Source organism: Onychostruthus taczanowskii, unplaced genomic scaffold (assembly GCF_017590055.1).
Source record: "Onychostruthus taczanowskii isolate IOZ18803 unplaced genomic scaffold, ASM1759005v1 scaffold69, whole genome shotgun sequence".
In the NCBI taxonomy this organism is placed as follows: Eukaryota; Metazoa; Chordata; class Aves; order Passeriformes; family Passeridae; genus Onychostruthus; species Onychostruthus taczanowskii.
In genome coordinates this window covers 3,037,362-3,059,557 of record NW_024504676.1, presented here as the reverse complement: position 1 = coordinate 3,059,557, position 22,196 = coordinate 3,037,362, and the positions used below count along the sequence as shown (strand labels likewise).

The window sequence follows — 22,196 nt, the reverse complement described above, 5'->3', positions numbered from 1 at the left end:
CCCCCATGCCATGGACAGGGACACCTTCCACTAGACCAAGTTGCTCAGGGCTCCATCCAGCCTGGCCTGGAACACTGACAGGGATGGGGCATCCACAGCTTCTCTGGGAGAACTGATCCAGTGACTCACCACGTCCACAGTAAAGAATTTTTTCCAGTGTCTAATGCCTCGCTGGGCAATCTGGGAATAACCCAAAGGAGCTGAATTCAGCTTGCTCAGAAATGGGCACCCGTGGTTTCTTGAGGTCTGCACCTGATGCCATCTCGTGGAGCCAGCTCCACACGTCAGAGTGCAGCTCAGATATTTATATCATGTATGTGTCTGTATGTACATGAGCAGTACATGGTCTATAAATATTCAAAGCTCTGCTGCTGGTAGGGTTTGCCCCAAGCAGCTGGGGCTGCTGATGTGCAAACTTTTGCCATAGACAGCAATACTCAAACAACAAAACAATTGTCAAAGAGCTGACTTCTGGTCTTTGATTTAGTATTTATTTCAGCAGCAATCTCTGTTTAGGCAATGCTGACGGCAGTGGACTGGTGTGTCCTTAAAGCAAAGACTTGCACAGTGTAGGGGTTCCATGGGAACAGGGATGTTTGGATTGTGGTGGAATGTGTTTCTCATACTCCAGGACAGCAAGACGCTGTTAGCCAGTACATTTTTTTTTTTTTTTTCTCCTGCTGGGTGATGAAAATGAACCATGCAATAGTTTGGGCTGGAAGGGGCTTTCAAGCTCATCCAGCTCCAGCCCCGCTGCCGCGGCAGGGACACCTCCCGCCAGCCCAGGCTGCCCAGAGCCGCGTCCAGCCCGGCGTCGGCACCGCGCACAACGGGCCGGCACCGACGGGAGCTCGCCGAGGCCGCTCCCGCTGCTGTGCCACCACCCGCAGCCGGAGCGCACGGCATGAAAACCCAGGAGGAGCAGGGAAACAGCGCGGTGTGAGCACAGCTTCTCGCCGCTGTGCCCTGGACAGAACTGCAAGGACACCATTCAGCGATAAGCCGCGGGTAGCTCACACCCAGCCGGGACCGCTCCGGGGCCGCGGTGCCCCGTCACTTCCGCGGGCAGCGCCCGCCCTGCCCCGGGCCTTTCCCGGGCGCTTCCCGGGGCCTTTCCGGGGCGACCGCCGAGGGGCGGGCCCCGCGCGGAGGGCGGGCTCGGGGAGCCGGGCCAATGGGCTCGGGCGAGGCGGGGCCGGGCCGTGGCATGTGGCGGGGCCGCGGGTCTCCGGCGTTTCTTCCTTTCCCTTCCTGGGCTCTTCCCTGTCCGACCCTGTCCGCGGGGCCGCGCCGGCGCCTCTCCCTCCCCGCGGCCGCCTCCTCCGCCGGACCCCGCCACGTCGTGAGTTACGGGCGGGCGGTGACTCCTGCTGGGCCTGGGGGGGCGCGGGCGGGCGGGACGCGGTGCCGGGCTCTCCGCGGGCGGGGAGCGCGGCCCGCGAGCGGCGAGCGGCGGCTCGGAGCCGTTCCCGTGAACCGCCACATAAGTTGCGAGTGCGTTTGTGGCACGAGTTGCGAACCGATGCTGCGGTGAGTTGCAGCCCTGCCCCCGCAGCAGGAGCGCTGCGGTCTGTGGACGCTTGTAGGTGTTTTGTTGGTGGGGAGGCGGGAGCGGGGAGAGCTGGGTCTCATTGCGGGGAAGAGGTGGTTGACTCAGCAAGTAACTCGCCGCCGGACTGTGGCATTTTTAGGCCCTATGGACCACCTCAAAGATCCGGTGTCTGTAGGAGTCGCCACCCTTAGGCACGGCATCACTGATATGTAAATATATCGTGTGTCCGAATAAATAATGTTGAGCGTGTGCAAGTGAGGTTAGGCTGGTAAGTGGCATCCTGTGGTATTGCACTGAAGTGTTTTTCAATTTATCCTAGCTGAAGGTTTTCAGAGGATTTAACTGTACCTGTGCAATGTTAGCAAGGTGTCAGCTGGAGTCCAAGAAATAGCAGGAGGAATAAACACCGTTCTTTGACCAAGCTCTGCAATATGGCATTCTGTGGGGATGTCCTCTTGCAGTGGATCTTTTTCTGGTGGATTCGGCAAATCCTTTAACTTTCCCCTCTGTCTCCAAAACTTTGTTTTCTAGGATTGGCAAAGAAAGCTCCCGTCACAGGACCGTGTCAAGTAATGTGCCTTGGTGCCCTGCACGTTAGCTGACTGAATCCCTGCCAGACTTGGTCATGCAACACCACTGCTCTTTCCTGCTAAAGTGAGTTATCTGACTGCTTGCTGGAGGGACAAACCCAAGAAATCCTCCCCACCTTAAGACAGATTGCCACGTAGTTTTGATGAGCAATGTAAACTTGCTGATAGGGAACATTTGGTGCCCTTTAGTCCTCAGAGGGTTTATGACTGAGCAGTAGCTTTGAAAACTAGCATGCAGGTTAATGCAATGTTTTTGTCTCAAAAGTGCATGTATTTTTGTATTATTCTAATCTATCTACCATAATCAACCACTACTGTGTATGTTAATGCAGTCCATTATGTGACAATGGATAGTTTAGAAGGAAACCATCAATTTTTATTAGCTTTCATGTCTGTAGTAGATTTGTGCATGTGTTGGGTGTGTTTGCTGCTTGATTCTGGCTTTTATGTGTATATGATGCATGCATACACGCATGTATTGTTTTAGTACTTTTTTGGAAGAAGTTCCAGGCTACACGTCTCTTAACGTGTTGGTGAGGACATCTTTATTTTTTGTTTTTAATTGCAAATTCCCTGCTGGATTTATAAACCCATCTGCCAGGAAACAGACTTTGCATCTGGTTAGCTATTATTGAAATCCTTATTGGCACATCCACACAACCTGAAGCCTCTGCTTTCTAAGGGAAGTCTCCTGGCACAGGCTTTTTGAAGGCTACATGAGTAATTTGCAAGCAAACTTTCAAGCTTTGGAGATGAAAAACTTCAATGCTGAAGACCTGGTGATGTATTTAAAATGTCTGGATTGCAGGAAATGTACTAGCAGACTTTTCACTTGTATGTTACCACCTAAATTTTCAAGTGAGAACGTTTCAGGGACATTAAGGAATGGAGATGTTTGTGCGTTGGAAAGCAGGAGGAAAAAGCAGTCAATTCACCAGGACTTGCAGGTAGTTGCTCAGCTGCTGTGCATTGCAGAGCAATGATGACCCACACCAGCTGGCCATTTGTCCTTGTTTCAGTTGGGATGGCATGCTTTTCTGAAGGAAATGTCTGTACCTATGTACACAGCTGGTTCAAAGTTCATTTGTGAGGTACATGAGATACCCTTCCCACCCCTGTCCAAGATAGTAATTGTAGGGTAAAACTCCACGGGTTGTGCTGAACCAGCAGCCAGACCAGTTGATCTTTATGACTTTTTCTTCCTCCTGCCCTTAAAAGGGCTGGGAGGGCTGTGTGTGCTTTTGCTGGATACCATCTGACACTGTGTGCTCTGGCTCAGCAAGGTTGTTCTGCAGGTGTAATCCTTTGTCATAGCCCACATGTCAATGACACCAGGCTGTCTGGGTGTGGGAAGGGCTCCCAGGGGGCTGTTGACTTGGTTGATAGCAGAGCCAAGAAGTCCTGTGAAATAAACTGCTGTTGAGCCCTCTGTTGCTTAATGGAGGCAAGCATTTGATGTGTTCATTCCTCCAGTCATTGCTAGTTTCCTTCCTACAGCTTAGACTGGGGGAGTTAGTGAAGGAGTTGTGAATTGGCAGCTGGAGTCTAAGGATGCTTCTGGCACTGCAGGGACAGTGACAGTGCTGAAAATTAGTGCAGGCAGCACCTGGTTGTGCATTTTGGGTTCACAGCTTTAGAATGCTGGCAATCCAAGAGAGCCCCCATGCAGGTGAGGTGCTCAGGGTGCTTGTGGGGCAGCAATTCATTCAGGAAAGGACAGCTTATCTCCTCCATGTTATGGATATTCCCTTCTTGAAGTAATGTCTGCACGGACATTTCTGCCTGGTTCTGTGAACAACGTACACAGTGAAAGTAAGTAGCAGAAGTGAGAACTGCAGAAGTGGGCTCTAATGCTCAGTGGAACTACATGATTGTCTTGCTGGTGTGTAAAGTAGCACTTGGCTGCTTGCTGTTTTGCTGTCTGGCTTGTGCATTGCTCTGGTTCTGTAGGTGAATACCTTGCATTTAGCTGAGGGGCTCTGCTTTGCTTTTCTTGTGATTTCACTGGAATGAAGTTTCCTCAGGGCAGTTTGGAATGTCCATCACCATAGATGCCAAAACATCTGAGACTGTTTCATTTCCTTTGCTGGCTTTATTTTTCTTTGCTGTTCTGGGCACAGCCTCCTCAAGGCTCAGATCTTGGGTTTTAGTGCTGAGAGGTAGGCGTGCTGCTGCCTGGTGCTGTCAGAGAGGATGGGACTGAAACCCTGTCTCCAGTGGTGGCATTGCCATGGTGGGAGGGCTAGTCTTTAAACAGCCTTTGCAGAACGTCAGGTCTGGAAGGACAGTGTGTGTGTGTCTGGATTCTTCATCACGTCCTTTCCTCCCGTTGCACAGAACTCATCAACCATTTGGAAAGCATGCTGAGTGCTTGTTTGGTTGGTTGCTTTCTTGCAGGACGATGTGCTGTAAAGAAAAGAACAGAAGGTAGAGAGCCAAGGATACAGATACTTGTTTATTTGCAGCCAGCTGCCCAGTCCCCCAGGGTGGCAGGACCCACAGTCCATTTGTACATCTTGCACCTGCTTGAGGAACCAGCTGGTCCCCCATTTGAGCAGGAAGTTTGGCCTGTGCTGGCAGAGTGGGTTGCAGGGGTGTGCCTGGATTCTCTGTGCATCATCACAGCTCCTGGCACCTTTGCTTGGGGAGACTCAATGAGTTTTGCCCCCTAAAGGACAGCTAAATTGTATTCTGCAGATGTGGCCATGGGGTGCCCAAGCCCCCACAGCTACCTCTGTTGTTCCCTAAGTACACAGAGAGGGAAGGAGAGGTGGTCTGTGTACAAGAGTCTTTTTATTAACTTATTGAGACATTCAGCAAGTGCCCTTCACTGCTTCTGCTAACAGTGACTGCCCAGGAGGGCATTAGGACTGCCTTCCCTGGCTCCACCTGACTCTGGCTTGGTGCCAAGCCCAGAGAACTACTTATGCAATAGTCCAGCAAAACATGTCAGTATATATTTCTCATGTGTCCTGGTTTCAGATTTTTTTTTTTAAAGAAGGGGTGAAGGAGAGTGGCTGATAAAATTTGTGTTGAATTTTACATGTATGTTTGTGTTGGATTTATATTTGTTTGGCTTGAAGAGACTTTGCGGCACTTTAACTAAATCTGTTTTTAAATCCACTTAAGTTAAACTCCTACTACAACTAGTGTGTGGAGACCAGGATGAAATCTCATTAATTTTAATAGGATTAAGCATGTTCTTTTGCTGAGTCTTCTGCTCTATCTTTTTTGTTTGGCTTTTCTATATAGAAACCAGGATAAACTTTTCCACTCTTCCACCTCTTTATGAAAATGCTTTGACAGGCTCACAGAAATGTCTCTCTGGTTGCATATAATAACATTTTACACTTTTTTTTCCCTATGCTTTCAGCTGTAGTCCTACTGTATCCAGGCTTTTATTGGCTTTTGCTTTCCCTAAAGGCGCAATAATTCCTGACAGCAAGAAAACAGTTACAAGTGTTTGCATGGTAAGTTTCTACACTCAAAATCATTATTTTTGCTTCTGGTCTCTCTGGATAGATTTGAAACTGCTGTAAAACAAGCCAATTAGTAGAGAGAAGCTCTGTAGGAGTCAGCAGGAACTGAGCATGTGCAGATGGATGAGGGCAAAATTAATTTCTGTTCTCCAACCAGGAATAAACTGAAGTACAGGAAATAAAGGTAGAAGTGGTCTGAATGCAAATTGGTTTGAAGGGTAATATTTGGGGTCTGTCTAAGATGAAACAACCATTAACTGGAGAGGAGGCTGCTTCATGCATTTGTGCTGCCTCTTTACTTCCACATTTCTCAGTGTACATCATGCCCTGAATATCAATATTGATATAGGAATTTGATTTGTTTGTAATTTATGTTATAGGAACACTCCTCTTCCCTCTCTCCATCTGAAAAGACAAATCCCCCAGCAGGTATTTCTGGATGTTCCTGAGGTGCTCCTAATGACACTACGTATGTGCTTTCATAGGAAAAGCTGACTGTCTTGTACCTGTGTATTAAGCTGGATTTCAAGAGACTTGATTTACATTTTCACTTCCAGCTCTGATCAGTTCCTCCTGTAGCTATACACAAATGACTCAGTCTTTTGACACCCCTTTTCCCACCCTGTGAGATAAGGGAGGGTTGATCTACCTTGCCTGTGCTCTGCTCTTTTGAGCTGATGCCCTGTTGTGCTGTGAACTAAAGCATATTGCAAAGGTTGGCTGGTGTTTTTGTGTCAGCAAAACTCCTCTAAACCATCAGTCCTTCTGATGAAACTTTACGTCATCAGTGTGTTGTCTTGCTGACAGTAGCATCTAGATTGAAGCTCCTGTATCTAATTAGAAAAGGAGAATGTGATGGGGAAAAAAAAGTGTTCTGGGTTGGCTTTTTTTTCCATAAGGTAAACAGAGATCAGCTTATTAATGGGGTTAAAGATGGGGAATTCTGACAGGTGAGAAATGCCCAGTGATACCTTGAAATTCTCTATGGACAAGCAAAGAGTATTTATTCCCCTCATAAAAGGGTTAGGCTTGGAAGGGACCTTAAATACCAACTAGTTCCAAACCCCCCTGTCATGGGCAGAGATGATCAGGCTGCTCAGGGCTCCCTCCAGCCTGGCCTTGAACACTTCCAGCGAAGGGATATCTACAATTTCTCTGAGCACCCTGTGCCAGTGCCTTAACACCCTCACAGTGAAGAACTTATGCCTAGCATCTAACCTCAATCTCTCCTTATCCTGTCACTATCTTCTCCTGTAAAATGTCCATCTTGCTCTTTTTTATATGCCCCCTTTAAGTACTGAAAGACCACAGTGAGGTCTCCCCAGAATCTTTTCTTCTCCAGGGTGAACAACCCCAGCTCTCAGCCTGTCTTCATAGGAGAGGTGCTGGGCACAGCACTCCAGGTGAGGTCTCACCAGAGCACAGGTGAGAGGCAGAATTCCTTCCTGTGACCTACTGGCCATGCTGCTCTTGATGCAGCCCAGGCTTTCTAGGCTGTAAGCATGCATTGCTGAGACATAAATAATATCTTCATCTATGATGATGGTTTTTTAAGGGAATGTCAGCAGTTTATATTTGCATTGTGGAAGTGGCAGGACCCATGTGTTGAGGCTGTAATGACCATCTCTGGGGGGGCTGGAGGAGATGTGTGCTATGGCTGAAATGCATCACTGACATTGTCTGGGATATCCCTGACTCCAGTGGGCTCATTTTGGGTGGTGAAGCCAGCAAAGGAATGCAATGTCATGAGCCTGCTGGTGGCTACACAACTAAATTCTGTGCAGGTCCCAGCTTCCACAGGTTCTCCTGGACTTATTCTCACATATGAAGTTAAGCATGGGCTTTGTGTGTTTGAAGAATTACTGCCTAAGACAGATATGCTAATGTGGAAACAGTTGAGGCTGTAATGACCACCTCTGGGGGGGCTGGAGGAGACGTGTGCTATGGCTGAAATGCATCACTGACACTGTCTGATAACATTCTTCAGGGACACTGCATGAGTTTGAGAAGCTCGTGGCCTGGTCTGAGCTCTAATGCAGATGGCTTTTGTTACCAGCTGACTTGGTTAGCAAAAGCAGGAACTTGTTTGTGTTTGCTGTTTAGGAAATAGCTTTTGAGTGAATCCCATGTATTCATAGATTCCTGTTTGTTGCTTTTCTGTCCATTGCAAAGGGAGGCAGGATTTCTAGGCTTTGAAAATCTTGTAATGTATAGAAGCTGGGTGTATATTAATGCAATGAAATATGAAATGTGTGAATTAACAGCTGTAACAGAGGTGGGTTTCCAGTGCTGATAATAAATCCTCTTACGGAATATCTGAATGAAAGTGTTTAAAAATAAAATAAAAGTTAAAAAAAAAAAATATACAGAAAATGCTGGTGAGCTGGGGGATTTTGGTTCCTTTTTTTTTTTTTTTCCCTGCAGGTTTTGGCAATATTAGTAAGCAGTTCTTTCTGGGTGGTATGTTCTGCACTTGGTCTTTGACCCCTCTGAAAGTGGAAACAGATGTAATGCAAACTGTGGAGTAGGCAACCTGTCCCCTGGGAGCTGACTGAAAACAAACCCCTCTACTGAATGAGTTCTTAAGTTATTGCATGTCTTGGGAGAAATTTGTTTGCAGTAAATCAGTAAGATAACACCTGCAGAGGTCCCTTCTGGAATTAAAATACATGCTCCAAAATTGTGATGAACAGCTGACTCAGGCGTTCACATTTACAGTTGCTTCTTAGCAAGATGCAGTGAATGCCATCCAGTGAACACAGGGCTGTAACATACAGGATTTCATACAGAGATTCATCTGCATAAAAGATGTCTGGGTGAAGGAGAGAATTTGTAAATAAAATATGTGAACAAATTTATTTCAGTATTTTTGTCTCCTCTCCAGGAATGTTACTGCTGGAGGGAAGTGCTCTAGAAAGCAAAGACTGAAATGGTGGGCATGCCATTTAAATGGTTAGAGATGGTTTGATTTTGTAGATGTTAATATTCATCTGCATAGGTGTAGAGAGTTTTCTGTCTTGGCCTATAGGTGCTAGAGGGTTTGTTAAGCAAGATCCTCTTCAAATAGCTGTCAGAAAAGAAAGGCATATAAACCCAGCACTAACCCCAAAATCCTCAACACATGATCCTCACTGCAGTGCAGTTTTTCTGCTCGGCTGTCAGCTTGGGCACATGTACCTTAAGATATATTCCAGGCAATTTAAGTGAAAGTGGCCTTCTCCATTATATCCCAAGAAGATGCTGGTTCTAAACTGCCCAAAGCAGAGAAGGAACCTGAAGAGAAGACTCTGGTCCTCTGACCCATTGCTCTCTGGAGTTTTCTCTGATCTCTTCTGGAAACTTTCAGATTTTTGGATGATTTTAAGAAGCAAACACACCTCAGCAGCTGACAGTTGTGGTGCCAAACATGCATTGTGTCACTCTGAGATTCCTGACATTCTTTAGGGATGACTGCTGCTTATAGGGCAGTTCTTGGTTTACTGCAAGCTGCAGCTTTTGAGGAAAGCAGCATTGGTGCCACTTCACCTTGTGTTCTGAGGCACTCTAGTGGTGGGATTTAACCCCTCTGCTTCATTACACTTGGACAGGAGCAAGAGCAGCTGAGAGGGCAGGGGCACGTTTGTGGGTTTGAGGTCCCTACAACCAACTGATGGGACTCTTCAGCCTTCAGCTTGGACTTGTTAGTCTGGTCTCTAGTTCTGAGGGTCCTAAACTTTGTTTAAAGGATGAGGCTGAAGAAGTGTTGTACCTCAGTGCTGGCTGCCTGGGTTCTCACTTTTCTGCATTTATAGCCATTTCTCATTCCAGTCTTGCAGAGTCTCTAGCAGCAAACAATTTGAAACAAAAGGTATTGTTTGATAGGTAGAAGTGCATGTTAATTCAAGTGTGAATTCTTTAATTCTTGGCACATCTTTTGTTTTGTATCTGATGTCATTCAGTCACAGACTGTTCCACCTGTTGATTCCTGACCTGCAATGGTGATCTGCTGATCTGATGATATTGGACAGGTTTGTACTGGAGTACACTGGAGCTGAAGTCTTCAGAACACCAGTCAGAAGCAAGCAGTGAGAGTTACTGCTGGGAATGTGGTTTTCCACCTGCTTGTCCTTTGCCTTATTTTTGTTGTCAGAGCTTGGACAACCTCTCCTGGGGAGACTTGGCCTAGATAATTAGTGTGTGGTGAGCTCATCTTTGAACCAGGATCTATCTTGTTGGTAGTTTGGCTTTTCTAGTTCACTGTTCCCCTTATTACAGGATTGGGGCATCTTTGGCATAAAATTAGTAGCCAGAAGTTTCTAATAGGTTCAGTCTTCCTGCTGCTTCTAGGTCACAGCTTCTGGAGGAGTAAGAATAACCTCTTGGTTTTGTTACAAGTTCGGGTGTTAAAATTTGAGAGAGAGATTTCAACTTTGGGGTTTTTTTCTATGTTTGTTGCTGTATTGCTGAGGAAAAATTGAAGAGTGATATTATCACAGAGGCATCTGAGATGGCTTCTGAAAATATCTGTATTTGTAACCCCCTCTGTCCAGTCAAATACAGAACACTTTGAACATTTGTGAATGGTAGAAGTTAAAAGTAGAAGTTAAACTCATGTTTGTGGTAGTTGTAATCTCTCTTGGTGAGCTGCTCTGCTCACTTTCTGTAGATGCCCATGACATTCAGGTGACCCCCAGCATAGCTTTGTTAGCCACATCAGCAGCAGACAGACAGATAGACAGCTTTTATATCGAGCTCAGAAAGGTCTGGAAGAACCTGCTGTTGCCTGTGCAGTCCCTCTTCCATGAGTGAGGGGCTCTGGGGTACTGGAAGAACTTTCAGAAGCTCAAACCAAGGTTATTTTACTTTGATTGAATAATCAGTTTTTGAGTATCGAGACTCAAAACAGTAATAAAGAGTTACTCTGAAATGGAAAAGAGGGAACCTAGAACAGGGTAAGGAGGCACAGCTGCTGCCCTGCTGGTTTGTAGGAGATGAGACCCAAGAGCTGGGCTGAAGGACTTCTGCAGATGCTGCCTTGGCAGCTCATGAGGGTCAGGAGAGGGAAGGATGTTTTTCCTTTAGGTTCTGATTACAGATGGGTTTAAATTCACATTGGAGCATGACCTGAAGGCTTGCTGGCTAAGAAGAACCTGCCACAGGGAAGACCAGCAAGGATGAGGAGAGCTGCTACTCCATTTGATTCTTTCTTTGTTTGCCAAAAAAAAATAGATTTGGCTAAGCTTTCCCACCCACCCTGCCCTGTGATTTCCACACCTTTCAAGCTGTCAAAATCACAAAGCAGGGGTGCATGTGCCAACAAACTTTATTTGGTATTGCTGTAAGTGTATTCCTGCCTTGGAGACTTTAGGAAGAATCTCTTCTTTGTCCTAACATATGTATGGTGAAAACCTCCCCAGTGCCATATTTCATTGAGATAAGCTGGAGTGTCTTTTTGCTGCATCTCACCTGGGAGAACTTCCATATGAAAATGCCTTTGTTTTTTAACTTGAGTTGCTTGCTTAAATAAGGGAAACGTCCTATAATCTAGGAGCCTTCAGGTTCTTTTGCTTCTAAAGATAACTGGAGGTGGAGCCACATGTGTTTGGATTTTTTAAAAATTTGTGTTTGTTTTCCATATTTCAGGATATGCACAAAGATCTGACTTCCTTGAAGAAGGGAGGAATAGCCAAGAAAGTTTCCCTTTCTTCCAGTTGTTTTAGGGCTGAGCAGACATTCCCTTTCAGTCATAGCACTGGGGTCATGTTTTAGCTGTTTCCAGGCTCTCTGAACTTAGGATTCTTGAGTTTCTGAGCTCCCACAGTTTTGCCTGATGCATTTGTAATGTAAGGTGGCATTTTTGCTGTGTGTAACCCTACTGAAAGCCATGCACAGACTTAAATTCCTGAGCAAAGATGCAGAAGCTTGTGTTCTGGATGGAGGTATGTCCTGTGTTCCCATGGGCCTAAAATTAATATTCAGCTACATGAGCCTGTAGAGGAGCTTAGTGAGTTTTCAGAAATATCTGGAGTGGAAGATAACATTTCAGTGAAACTTGAATTGATCTGGATTGCCAGGAATTTGCTGACTGTGGTAAAATTCTGCAGGGCAGGAGGTGGGTGGGTGACCAGACTTCAGCACATTGGCACTTGCTCCAGAAGTAACATTTGGTTATTTGTACCTTCAGGCTGAAGTCGCTGCTTGCTGAGTCTCTGTTAGCTCCACACTTGTCAGTTTTGGATTCAGTAGCACCTCAGGCTCAGTTTATTTCTGTGCATGTGGAATGTGCTGGTTCCATCCCTCAGCAAGCATGAAGCACCTGCACTGCAGAGTACCTGCTTCTGCAGGCACTTAGAGGAACCAACATCAGCAGCTGGCCTTTTACCCTTCGTGGTGAACTTTGCTCTGTGTTAGTTCAAGGGCTGCAGAGTTCATGTGGGAGCCCACTGGGATGGTTCCTTTGAGGGTCTTGTTGAAAGCTGGTTAATTTGAAACACATGGTGTGAACTGCCCTGCATATGATCTCCAGTTCCCATGAGACAGCAACAGTCTGAAAACTTCTATCTGCTTGGAGTGCAGACCAGATTAGGGAAGGTTGCAGTTGAGCCACAGTACACATTTTTATTGCTTAAAGGTATTTTTGTTGACAGATTTATTGTTCAGCCACAGCTTTATGCAGTTAGCTTTTGGCAGCTTGCTTTTCTGTATATTAAAACGAGATTGTTTCAGATATTTCAAAACAAGGCACATTTTCATAAATCAAATAGCTGTCTGATCATTTTTCACAGGAAAAATGTTTTGCTGAGTAGTTCTGCTCAGCATCAGAACTGCAGCACATGGCACTAATATGAGTGAGAAAGGATGATGGATGGGTGGTGCTGGTTTGGGAGTTTTAGACTTTAACATTTATTTCTTCAGAAGCAAAGTGTGATGACCATGAATAGTGGCAGTGTGGATTGTCCTCAGCTGTATGAGCTGTCTGCCTGGTGCCCTGAGAGAGGAACCAAGTGGGCAGTCAAGGAACAGAGAGATGGAGATGGGTAAAGCTGGCAGGAGCAGCTTTGCAGCTTGTCAATAACTTTGGTGGGCAGCCAAAGGAACATGGTGGCTCTAAAGCTGCTGTTCAGAGAATCATGTAACTTCACCTGGTCATACTCAGCTGACATTGGGTCAGCCTCATGTGCCTTGGTGTTGCCCCTTCTGACACCAAACCTATCTACACGTGTATCTTCAGTCTTGGAGAGAAGCTTGGGAAGTAAAATTCAGTGCAGAATTCCCTGTCTCCTGTATTCTTGCCTTGATTTACAAAATGAGATGTGCTTGTCTTGCCTTAGCAAAATCTGGTTTAATTCTGTTTTTCTAAAGAGAGAAATGTTGCACTTTTTCAGACAGCTGACATGTCAAGTGATTAGCAGCAAATGCAAGTGGGAAACAGGCCTTATGCCTTCTCAGTTTGGTGGGAGAGTAACATTGTTGTCTGCAAAAGGTATTCCACCCCTGTTTTCCTTGCTTTGTTGTTATACTGAAGATAGAATATTTCTTTGCAACTCCAACCTTATTTCATACCTAGTCTATGCACACTTGTGAGTATGAATTTTGAGCAGCACTTGGTCTTCAGTGATAGCTCAAAGGAGCATGTGTTGCCCTAAATTATTTGCATTGCACGCTTTGTACCTGTGATCTCTAACACCCACATTCCCTCTTTTTGTGGTTGGTTGTTTGGTGTTTTTTTTTTTTTTTTTTTTTTGTTTGTTTTGTCTAGTTCTATATCTCTCTTCACCCTGGTGCAGTCGCTGCATGCACCTTGCAGCTGCTTAACCAGGAACAGCTGAGGCTGCTGGTGGTGGGACATGGAGGCAAGGGATTTATATTCCAAGGGCTTCTGTCTGCTTTTGCAACATCATCCCAATCATTGTTCTTTGAAATAATGATTTTTTTTTTTATTATTTGTATAAATTCCTTGGCTTAAGCACTGTGAGATCAGCAAGAAGTGAGGCACTCTTCTGAAACCCAGCAGGCAGTGCCCTCTGGGTATGTGTGTGTATTGCAAAGTCATCAGTCATTCAGTTGTTGACTCGAAGTTATTCTGGTTTGCCAGCGTGCTTATTCCCTGCTGAGTTACAGCCACAGATAACAAAAGTGAACTTTGTATTTTTCAGTGTAGTCTTTTCCCAGATTTTATTTGTTGATGTCTTTTGTGGTTTGGTTTTGCTTTGGTTTGGCTTTGAATTTCCTTGGGGATGTTCTGTAGGCAGAGAAGGTAGTGCTTGAGAAATGAATTTTGCCCCAATTTCTCAAAATTCCTTCTGAGGGGATCAGTAGCATTCGTCCCTTGCACTGTGCTGTCCAGACAGCTCAACATGGTTTGGACGAGAAGGTTTAGTGAGTGTTGTTTTGGGATGCAGGTGCAGGGGGTGGGTGCTCGAAGGGTCTCTGAGTGCAGATGGAGCCATGTGGCACTGGCTGGAAGTGTGACAGGCAGTCAGAAGTACAGCTGATTGCTTGTGATAGCAGAGGGCAGTTGTTAAGCTGGGAAAGGTGATCTCCAACTAGTTGTAACTCCTGTTCTGGATGAATGGAATTGGCTAAGGTGGAAGAGGCCAAAAAAACCCATACCTCTAGATATTTAATACAGCATCCCAAGCCTCATCTGTAGTGCATTAAGGTATGGCTGCAACTGGTTATCCTCTCATTGGTCTTGGAAAGGAGCTGTTTCCTTGTCTGATACACTCACAGTCTCTGCATTGTGTTTGTCTGCTTCACACACTTGCTCTGCAGTCTGCAGAGGGATTTTTACAATTGGCTAAAGGATGTTGAAAAGTATTTTCAACTTATAATCTTGTATTGACTGCCTTCGGGGAGGTATTGCCAGTTGGTCCCTGAGGAGACTATGTTTAGTGAGAGGCAAAGTGGGGACAAATCTCTTGTTCATGAGCTTGGCATGTCCCCCTAAACCAATGCTGACCTAATCCAGAAAGGCTGCCAGGTACTTTGGAAGGGGTGAGAGTCCTTTTCTGGGGTTTAGTTTTGCTCTGCAGTTGTTGCAGTTAAGTGGAACCAAAGTCAGCTGTGATGGGAAGGACTTCTAGTGAATTGATGTGGTTGGGGATACAAAACATCTCTTTGCATAGGGGATGCATGTTAATGCAACAGCTTCTAGCTACTGGTGTGAACATTTGATCTTGCAAATATATGTAGTTCTTGAGTTGATTGAGATTAATATTTTATTTGTCCTAGGACTGAGATTTTAATGAAAATAATGATAGTATCTTTTATAGCTATAATCCTGTTATAGCTGCAGTTTCAAAATGCAGTGCAAGATGTTTAATCTTAGAAGGTGGTTATTAGAATTTAAAAATTATTACTTAAGGTATGAAAAACCTCCTACAATAAATGTTTAGTGTTAGGATTAACAGCAATGAATACATACTAGTTTATTTGAAACAGTGTATGCATACATTATTACATGGGTACTCATTCTCCGGGTTACTTCTTAAGTTGTAAAATGATGCTTCTTATAAACCCTGGACCTTGAAAAGGGATATAAGCTGCATTCTTTAAAATGTGAAATACATTAATGATGGGTTTTTTTCTTTTATGTTTGTGAGTTAAGTATTGCTTTCTGAATCCCTTCCTATGAACTATGTGAAGTTTTCAAAAAGTGCACACTTTGGCACCGTGTGGTGGGAGTGCAGGTTGCCAGACAGTGCTCTGAGGTGAAGTACCTGTAGTGTCTTTGAGGGAACCCAATTCACTTGCTTTAAGTTGAAGGATTTGGGGTTTAAAGGAAGTCCTTGCTGACTGCTCTAGGAAAATCTCTTGTGGGCAGAATATTTTTTCCCCCTTGCTCCCAGTCTTACCAACTGCAGCTTTCAATGGTTAATCTACAACATATGCAAGGAGTGACAGTAAGAGTGTGATAAAGGCTGAGCCAAACTTGTAGAAGTGCCCTGCAGTTTGGGGCAGTGGGAGAATTATTGGAAATTGGCTTGGCTGAACAACCCAAATTAGTATTGCCAATTCCCTGATGAGAATGTGGGGCTGCTTTCCTGAGAGGCCGATGCTGGTGTAGCATGTTGCAAAGGCTGTGCTGGTATTGCACAGGTCATTTCCTCTCCTCTCCTGATCCTTTCAACTTTGCTAAGGTGCACTTGGAAGAAGAAGTGATAAGGGAAGAGCAAAGTCAGTCTGTGCTGTGCTTGCCCAGTGTGTATTGGGAGAGAGGCCCCGGTGGAGCTGGGCACCGCGCATAGTCCCTGGTGCATAGGACTAGGCGGGGCTGCTGAGCTGCCTTTCCCTGCCAGGACTTCTGTTCCCAGGTCAGATCTAGAACTATTTCCAGCTGCCAGGTGAGATGACTCAGGCTTGAACTTCTGGCTGCCCTGAGAAACCTGCTCACACAAACTGAGCCTGATGCTGTGCACACTTGCTCCAGGGAGAAAGCTGCAGAGGGGTGCAAGGGCCCTACAGTCATTTTGGGCTTCCCATCTCTCTGGGAGAGCAGAAGATCTAAAAATGCTCCATCTGTTTTCAACAGGTAAAATAACTCTTTTTACTCAAATAAATAGGCAGGAAGGAGACTCTTGAGTTCCTCGGGGAACTTGAAAGTTGACTAGGAAAAGTGAATTTGAGGCACTGCATTTTAGTATCAAATTTTGTCCCCATCTTTGGCTCTTTGGTAGTCCAGTGTGGACCTGTATATTGTGTGTCCTCTGAGAAGTTTGAGGTAGCTCTTTATATTTAATCTTTTTTTAGATAAGGTGGTTTTGAAGCCAAAACTCTGTTGTCCTGTTTGGGGCTTTAGGATATAGCAGAAGAAAAATTGGAAGCAAAAGTTTAATGGTACAAAGCATCAAAATATTGCAATCTGAGTCACAGCTAACAAACGTTATTTGGGGCTTTTTTGGAGGAGAAATAGCTCTTAGATTCTTAAATTCACAAGCATGGTTGAAAATGGAGTTCTCACGGTTGAAACTGAGGCTTCTAGCCTGGATGGCTAAATTAGGGTCTTACGCACATTGCTGAGGGCTGTTGGGTGTTCTTCACTGAGGTATTTATACCATTCACACATGCTGCTCATCCTGTGTTGTGAACTGCCTTTGCAGTCATCGCATCCATCTCGGAGATGTCACACAAAGCTGAATCTCAGCACTCTCTGAAGGCTGTCACATTTCTCTTCATAACTTCAGGATGGCGACTAAAGCTTGCTTAAGTGAGAAGGAGGAGGATTGCCCTTAAAAATTACTTGGGGGAAGAGGCTTACAATAGGTCTAGTTCAGACTGAAGTGTTTGGAAGTTCAAACAAAGCTCTAAAAACCTCAGAACCAAGAGGGTAAATGCATATAGGAGCTGCTAATCTGCTCTGATGTCAGTGGGAGCTGTTTCAGTGTCTTCAGTGACAAAAGCCCCTCCACTGGGTCAAAGTCACATGTGTGCATTAATAGTGAAGGAAATACATTATCTGTTGTTTTATGTGGGGAAATGAAGGCTTACTGTGGGTGTGAATATTCTTCAGTAACAGCTGTGTCTGTGTGATGTCTTGGAAGACTGGAAGTAGTGGTTTTCAATAAAAATTTCTTTGGGCTTTTTGTAATGAGTAGGAAAGCCAAAGCACAAGTCAACCTTGGTTACTTGGTTTTGACTGACTTGGTGTAAAGGCAGGACCAGGACTGTAGTTCCCTTATTATCAGTGTGCTCAAACTGGTGAAAACTCTTCTGCTGAGCCTGGTCACAACATTAAGGGTCCCAGAATGAGTCCAAAGACATCATATCTGTGCTTCCACATGGTTCTGGGCTTTGAGATTGACTTTGTACACATGACTTTTGACTTAAGCTGTTCTCCATTGGGACATGAAGGAAGGAGAGCAAAGTACCTTTTCCAAAGAAAGAGCCTCTCTGGGAAGCTGGGAAAGGTCTATACTCCTCCTGCCTCTGAGCCCTTGCTTGTTTGTGATGCCTAATGATACTTGCCTGCCTTTTGTATGTTTTTATTTTCCGTTCCTGCTCATAGGGGTATAAATGGTTCTCTTTTTTTATAGGTAAATTGCAGTGGATCTGAAGTTGATATAAGAGAGAATTTCTTTGGGGAAGAGAAACTTCCCTGTAAGGCCAACCCTGAAGATGTGGACTGCTGTTGTGTTCTTCCTGCTGATTTCCATCTGTATATGTGAACACCGGTTTTCTGTCCTGAAAGGGAGAGGAGTCCATGTAGTGCAAATAAACAGGCTTACAAGTGAAGAGCAATGCAGGCAGGCCTGTCAGAGCCCAGGTGCTTCAGGTGAGGTTCTTGTCCCTTGGATGGAATTCCAGCTGCATTTTCTGCTCCTTGAAGGTCTCTGCTGCTCCTTTGACTTTCTTTTTTAATTCCAGTTGTTTACAGGCATTTACAGTTACAGCTGCTATGTGTGGTGCTGAATAACTTCTGACAGCTTTGGTTAAATTGAATCCAGGACAACTGCTTCCCAGGGCCCTTGGAGCTTCCATAGGAAACAGCATGTGCTGTTGGTGTGCACTGATGGCGTGCAAAGTGTTGGGTCACTTGAATTGAAGAAATTATTCCCTGCTGCCAGATGTTTGCAAGTGAGCAGTGCTGATGTAGACAGCTGCACTAGAATGAGTAATCTTTGCTCCCTGGTACTTGTGTGTGTTTTCTGCCTTAGAAGAAACCACTTTGTCCTGCAACCAAGCACAGGGTTAAATCTGTTGAGGTAAAAGCCTTCTCACTACCTCTGAGATATCTTCACAAAGAATTAAACTTCTAGAAGAGTCTTCTATTTGTCTTTATGAAGGTCCCAATCCTGTCTAGGCAGATGAGAAAGCTTGTAGCTCCTACAAAAGCTGGTGCTGCTGTGGTGAAGATGAGGCCTGGGCTTAGGTGGATGAATATCTGACACTTGAGATGGATAGGAACCTAATAAAGATGCTGGTTTTGATGCCACTAATGGTCATTTTCCTCATTAAGACATATAGATGAATTTACATGGGTCCTAGCTGTAGTGCCCTTTGTTTGTCTCTGTCTGGTGAGTGAATTGCTGTTGTCAGGAGATGCTGGTACCAGAAGACGAACAGGTGGGTAGGCTACATTGGCAGTGTTGGTTTCATTGGCTTTCTTTGTGTTTTTTCACTAAGGCTGAGTCAGGATCCTTTAAGGCCAGACCTTCTAGATATTGTGTGTTTTGGGGCTTTTTTTGGTTTAGTGTTTTTTTTGTCCTTTTTTTTCAAGTGTTTAGAGTGCCAGAGCAATGTCTGTGGTATCCTGTGTGCAGCAATCCATTTTCTCTGCTGTTTTCAGGGAGCCATCACTGTAATTGGTCTGTGCCCTACCAGAATCACTGCCTCCTCCTGCAGTGTCACCAGCTGAGTGTGTGCCAGAATGCTGGAGAAGAAGACATCAAAGACCTGCTTGCAGGTAAAGCTGTGTTTCAACCTTCTGGGAAATCTAGAATCCTGATTCTTTTGCTTTAAATGCCTACATTTAACCCTTGACAGGCTTTCAGCTGTGGAAGATGGGTTATGAAATGCCTGCAGGGTGATTCTGTAGGTACAGTTCACTGGAGTAACTGTTTCACTTTGTCCTGGGGACTCTGGCACTTGCAGGAGTGCAGGATGTGTCTTTGAATAGTTTTTGTAACGCTTAGTGAGTAACAGTTTGTCTCCATGTTGAAGACATCATTCATTCAAGCCATTTGCACGCCACATGCTGTCCTCGTGAAAATAAAGGCATAACAGATGTATTTATATCTTTTTTTCAGAGAAATGAAAATGTCCTGGCATTGTTTTTCTCTCAGATTGCCAGGATTTTGTTCCAGAGTCAACAGACTGCTTCTTTAATCAGAGCAGCAATTGCTCATGGTGACTTTGCAGTGCCAGGGTATTCAGTTTTAATAAAGTGACACAATAACAAAATGGAGCTTATTTATAATTGGGAAGTCAACCTTCTAAAGTTTGTTTCAAGAGTTCACTGTACCCAAGTTTGTTTGTGGTTCTTTTTGGTTGGCAAAGGTTTCTCTTCAATGTAACAACTGGATTTGTGATAAGCAGATGGGATTTATGTCACTATAAATCTAGCTTACTTAGTTGTGAAGGAAATTATCCTGATGTATGAAGGTGTAAGTAGAAATTTCTGTTCAGTTTTGACAAGTGAAAATCACGAATCTAGGCACAAAGGCTTTGTCGATGTGTAACTTTGAAAGCATGAATCCTCTTCTCAGGAACTGACATTTGTAAGGCTGCTGCTGTTGATACTTCTGCATTGTAGCTCTCTACTTCATTACTCCCCTTTTGTGAAATTAACTCCCTGGCTGGGCAAATATGAGAGGTCTGTGGCAGAAAAAAACAAACCAAAACCCTCAAAGGGATTATGTGCAATAAAGGCTAGGGGGTCTTGAGTTTTCATGTTATTACTGAATTCAGGACTGATTTATTCCACTTGTACTGTGTGTACTGCAGAATATGTGTTCTGGTTTGCATGTTGGGGGTTGAGGTTAGGTTTGAGCTTGAGAGTTTTTTATTCTTACAAAAGTAATTTGTTTTGTCTTTCGGAAGAAATTGTCAGCAGCAAACGGGAACCAGGCTTGTTTCACCACCAGAGCCATCCCCAGAAGAGGGAGAGGATGCTGAATGCACGGATTGACCAACACAGTGTGGAAAACACGTTTTCTTTAATTGCTCAGACTCACAATATTAGTTTGAGGCACTTGCCTGGGGTTGAGAAGAGAGACGTCACAAGTGCAAGCAATGTTACAAGCAATGCTACCACCACTGCCCCTGCCGTGACAGCAAGCATTACAAATGCAACTTTCTCTACCACTTACGAAGCAACTGCCAAAGCTTCAAACACCCCTGGAGGTTCTGATATCTCTACTACAGCCATATCATCCTCTGCCTTTTCTCCCCCTCATGATAACGTCTCTGCTCCCATTTCCAGCAGTGTCACCCAGATGGTGACGACCAGCCAAAAATTAGGTAGTAGTAGCTCTGTTCCAGTGTTGTCCCCCACTTCTGCTCCCCGTACTGTTCCTTCTGAAGCAGGTACTCAAGCACAGCAGCCTGGGTCAGGTACCACCAGCAGCAGTGCTCCTCACCCTGACAGCCTCCCCACTGCTGGAGCTGACCTGAAGATGCTGACCACAGCACTGACCACAGCACTGACCACCCCCATCCCACGGGATGCAGGAACATCTTCCAGCGCTTCCACGCATGCCACAGCACCCATCCCAACAGAGAGTTCTCACTCTGTGAATCCAGTGCATGCTGGCACGTCACCAGGTCTAAAGCCAGAGGCAACTACAGCCACAGCATCCTTGAATGAATCAGCTTCTCCTCTGGGCTCTACAACAGGTGCCATGGTTTTAACTACAACCTCTGCAGTAGCAACTACAACTGAACGTGGGCTAAAGTCAACATCTGATGTCTTTTCAACAGCCATGGCTCCAACAGATGCAGCCAAAACAACAGCTTCAGGCCTCACAGAAACTCAGGACACAGACAACGAGTATCTTCTCATTGCTGCCGAGCCCCTGACTCAGTACATAGTGGATAAAAGTTCACTACTTGCAGTGCTTTTAGTTGGTACGTTCTTTTTCTTAACTGTTTTAGTTCTTTTCCTCATGCAGGCCTATGAGAGCTACAAGAAGAAAGATTACACACAAGTGGATTACCTGATCAATGGAATGTATGCGGACTCAGAGATGTGAAGAGGTGGGGATAAATAGTAGGCAAGAGATGGAAAGGAGATTAAAGGTCTGCATGACTTGTTTTTCCTTTCTGTCTGCCTATAACACAAACTGAAAGTGCTTCCAAATTTCTAGTGCAATTGAGGAGAAATGCCATGTACTGTATTAAGAAAAAATAATAATTTTTTATTCAACTGTGCAACAGGTTGCTGTAAAACCATAAAAAAAGGAATAATTTTTAACATTTTCATAATGCACAGTAGCTTTGGCCATTATAATTCATTGCAAAACAAATCTAACAAGGTGTGAGTTGCCATCCTCTGAAAATGCTGTAGTGCTTTTCAGCTGTTTACAGTGCACGTTGTGTTTCATTTGTTTCACGTGTGCTCCTCTGAAAACAGAGCAAAGGATGCTGTCACCTTTTATGAAGTGCTCCCAAATAGCCAGATGAGAAGTGTGGAGTACTGTTGCAACAGGGGACTTCTAATCCAGTGTGCGTCATATTTCAGTGTGCTTCTTGCTTATGAAGAGGTCTGTTTACAAGGTATTGTAAACTCTGTTTACTGCTAACCCAAGGTATCTTTTCACCACGGAGTGGATTACTGTGCCTCTGCACTTAAATGATCTTATTTTTATATTCAGTTAATAAACGGAGCCCTGGAAGGGCAGATCTTCTTGTGTTCCTCGTTTCATTGCTGTTCCTCCCAGTCCCAAAGCAAGCAAATGGGCTTTTGGGGCTCAAGTAAATTATCTCCACTTCAGTATTCCAGGTGTGGAGGCTTTGAAGACCTTGCTGAAAGCATGGATATGTCACAGAAGATACTGATCATCTTCCCCAGTACTGCTTCTATAATTTAAAGCTATTATGCTGTCAGTCTCCCAGGTGTGCAGACCCACTTACTGCTTATTATCTTTCATACTTAGA

General features: G+C 44.8%; 1 protein-coding gene across 3 annotated transcripts; it reads left to right on the top strand.

Moving 5' to 3' along the window:
* The first annotated feature begins 1,196 nt into the window (after positions 1-1,196).
* CUNH11orf24 (chromosome unknown C11orf24 homolog) lies at positions 1,197-21,939 on the top strand. 3 transcript variants are annotated; one of them, XM_041421198.1, is made up of 6 exons: positions 1,197-1,342; positions 2,084-2,206; positions 5,516-5,612; positions 17,636-17,874; positions 18,889-19,005; positions 20,142-21,939. In XM_041421198.1, the coding sequence occupies exons 4-6, from the start codon at positions 17,718-17,720 to the stop codon at positions 21,290-21,292; spliced, it is 1,425 nt and encodes a 474-aa protein (XP_041277132.1). In that variant the 5' UTR covers positions 1,197-1,342; positions 2,084-2,206; positions 5,516-5,612; positions 17,636-17,717; the 3' UTR covers positions 21,293-21,939. The 3 variants fall into 3 exon arrangements, with proteins under 3 accessions (XP_041277132.1, XP_041277134.1, XP_041277133.1); XM_041421199.1 differs by lacking the exon at positions 1,197-1,342 and adding an exon at positions 1,381-1,530; XM_041421200.1 differs by lacking the exon at positions 5,516-5,612.
* The last annotated feature ends 257 nt before the right edge of the window (positions 21,940-22,196 follow it).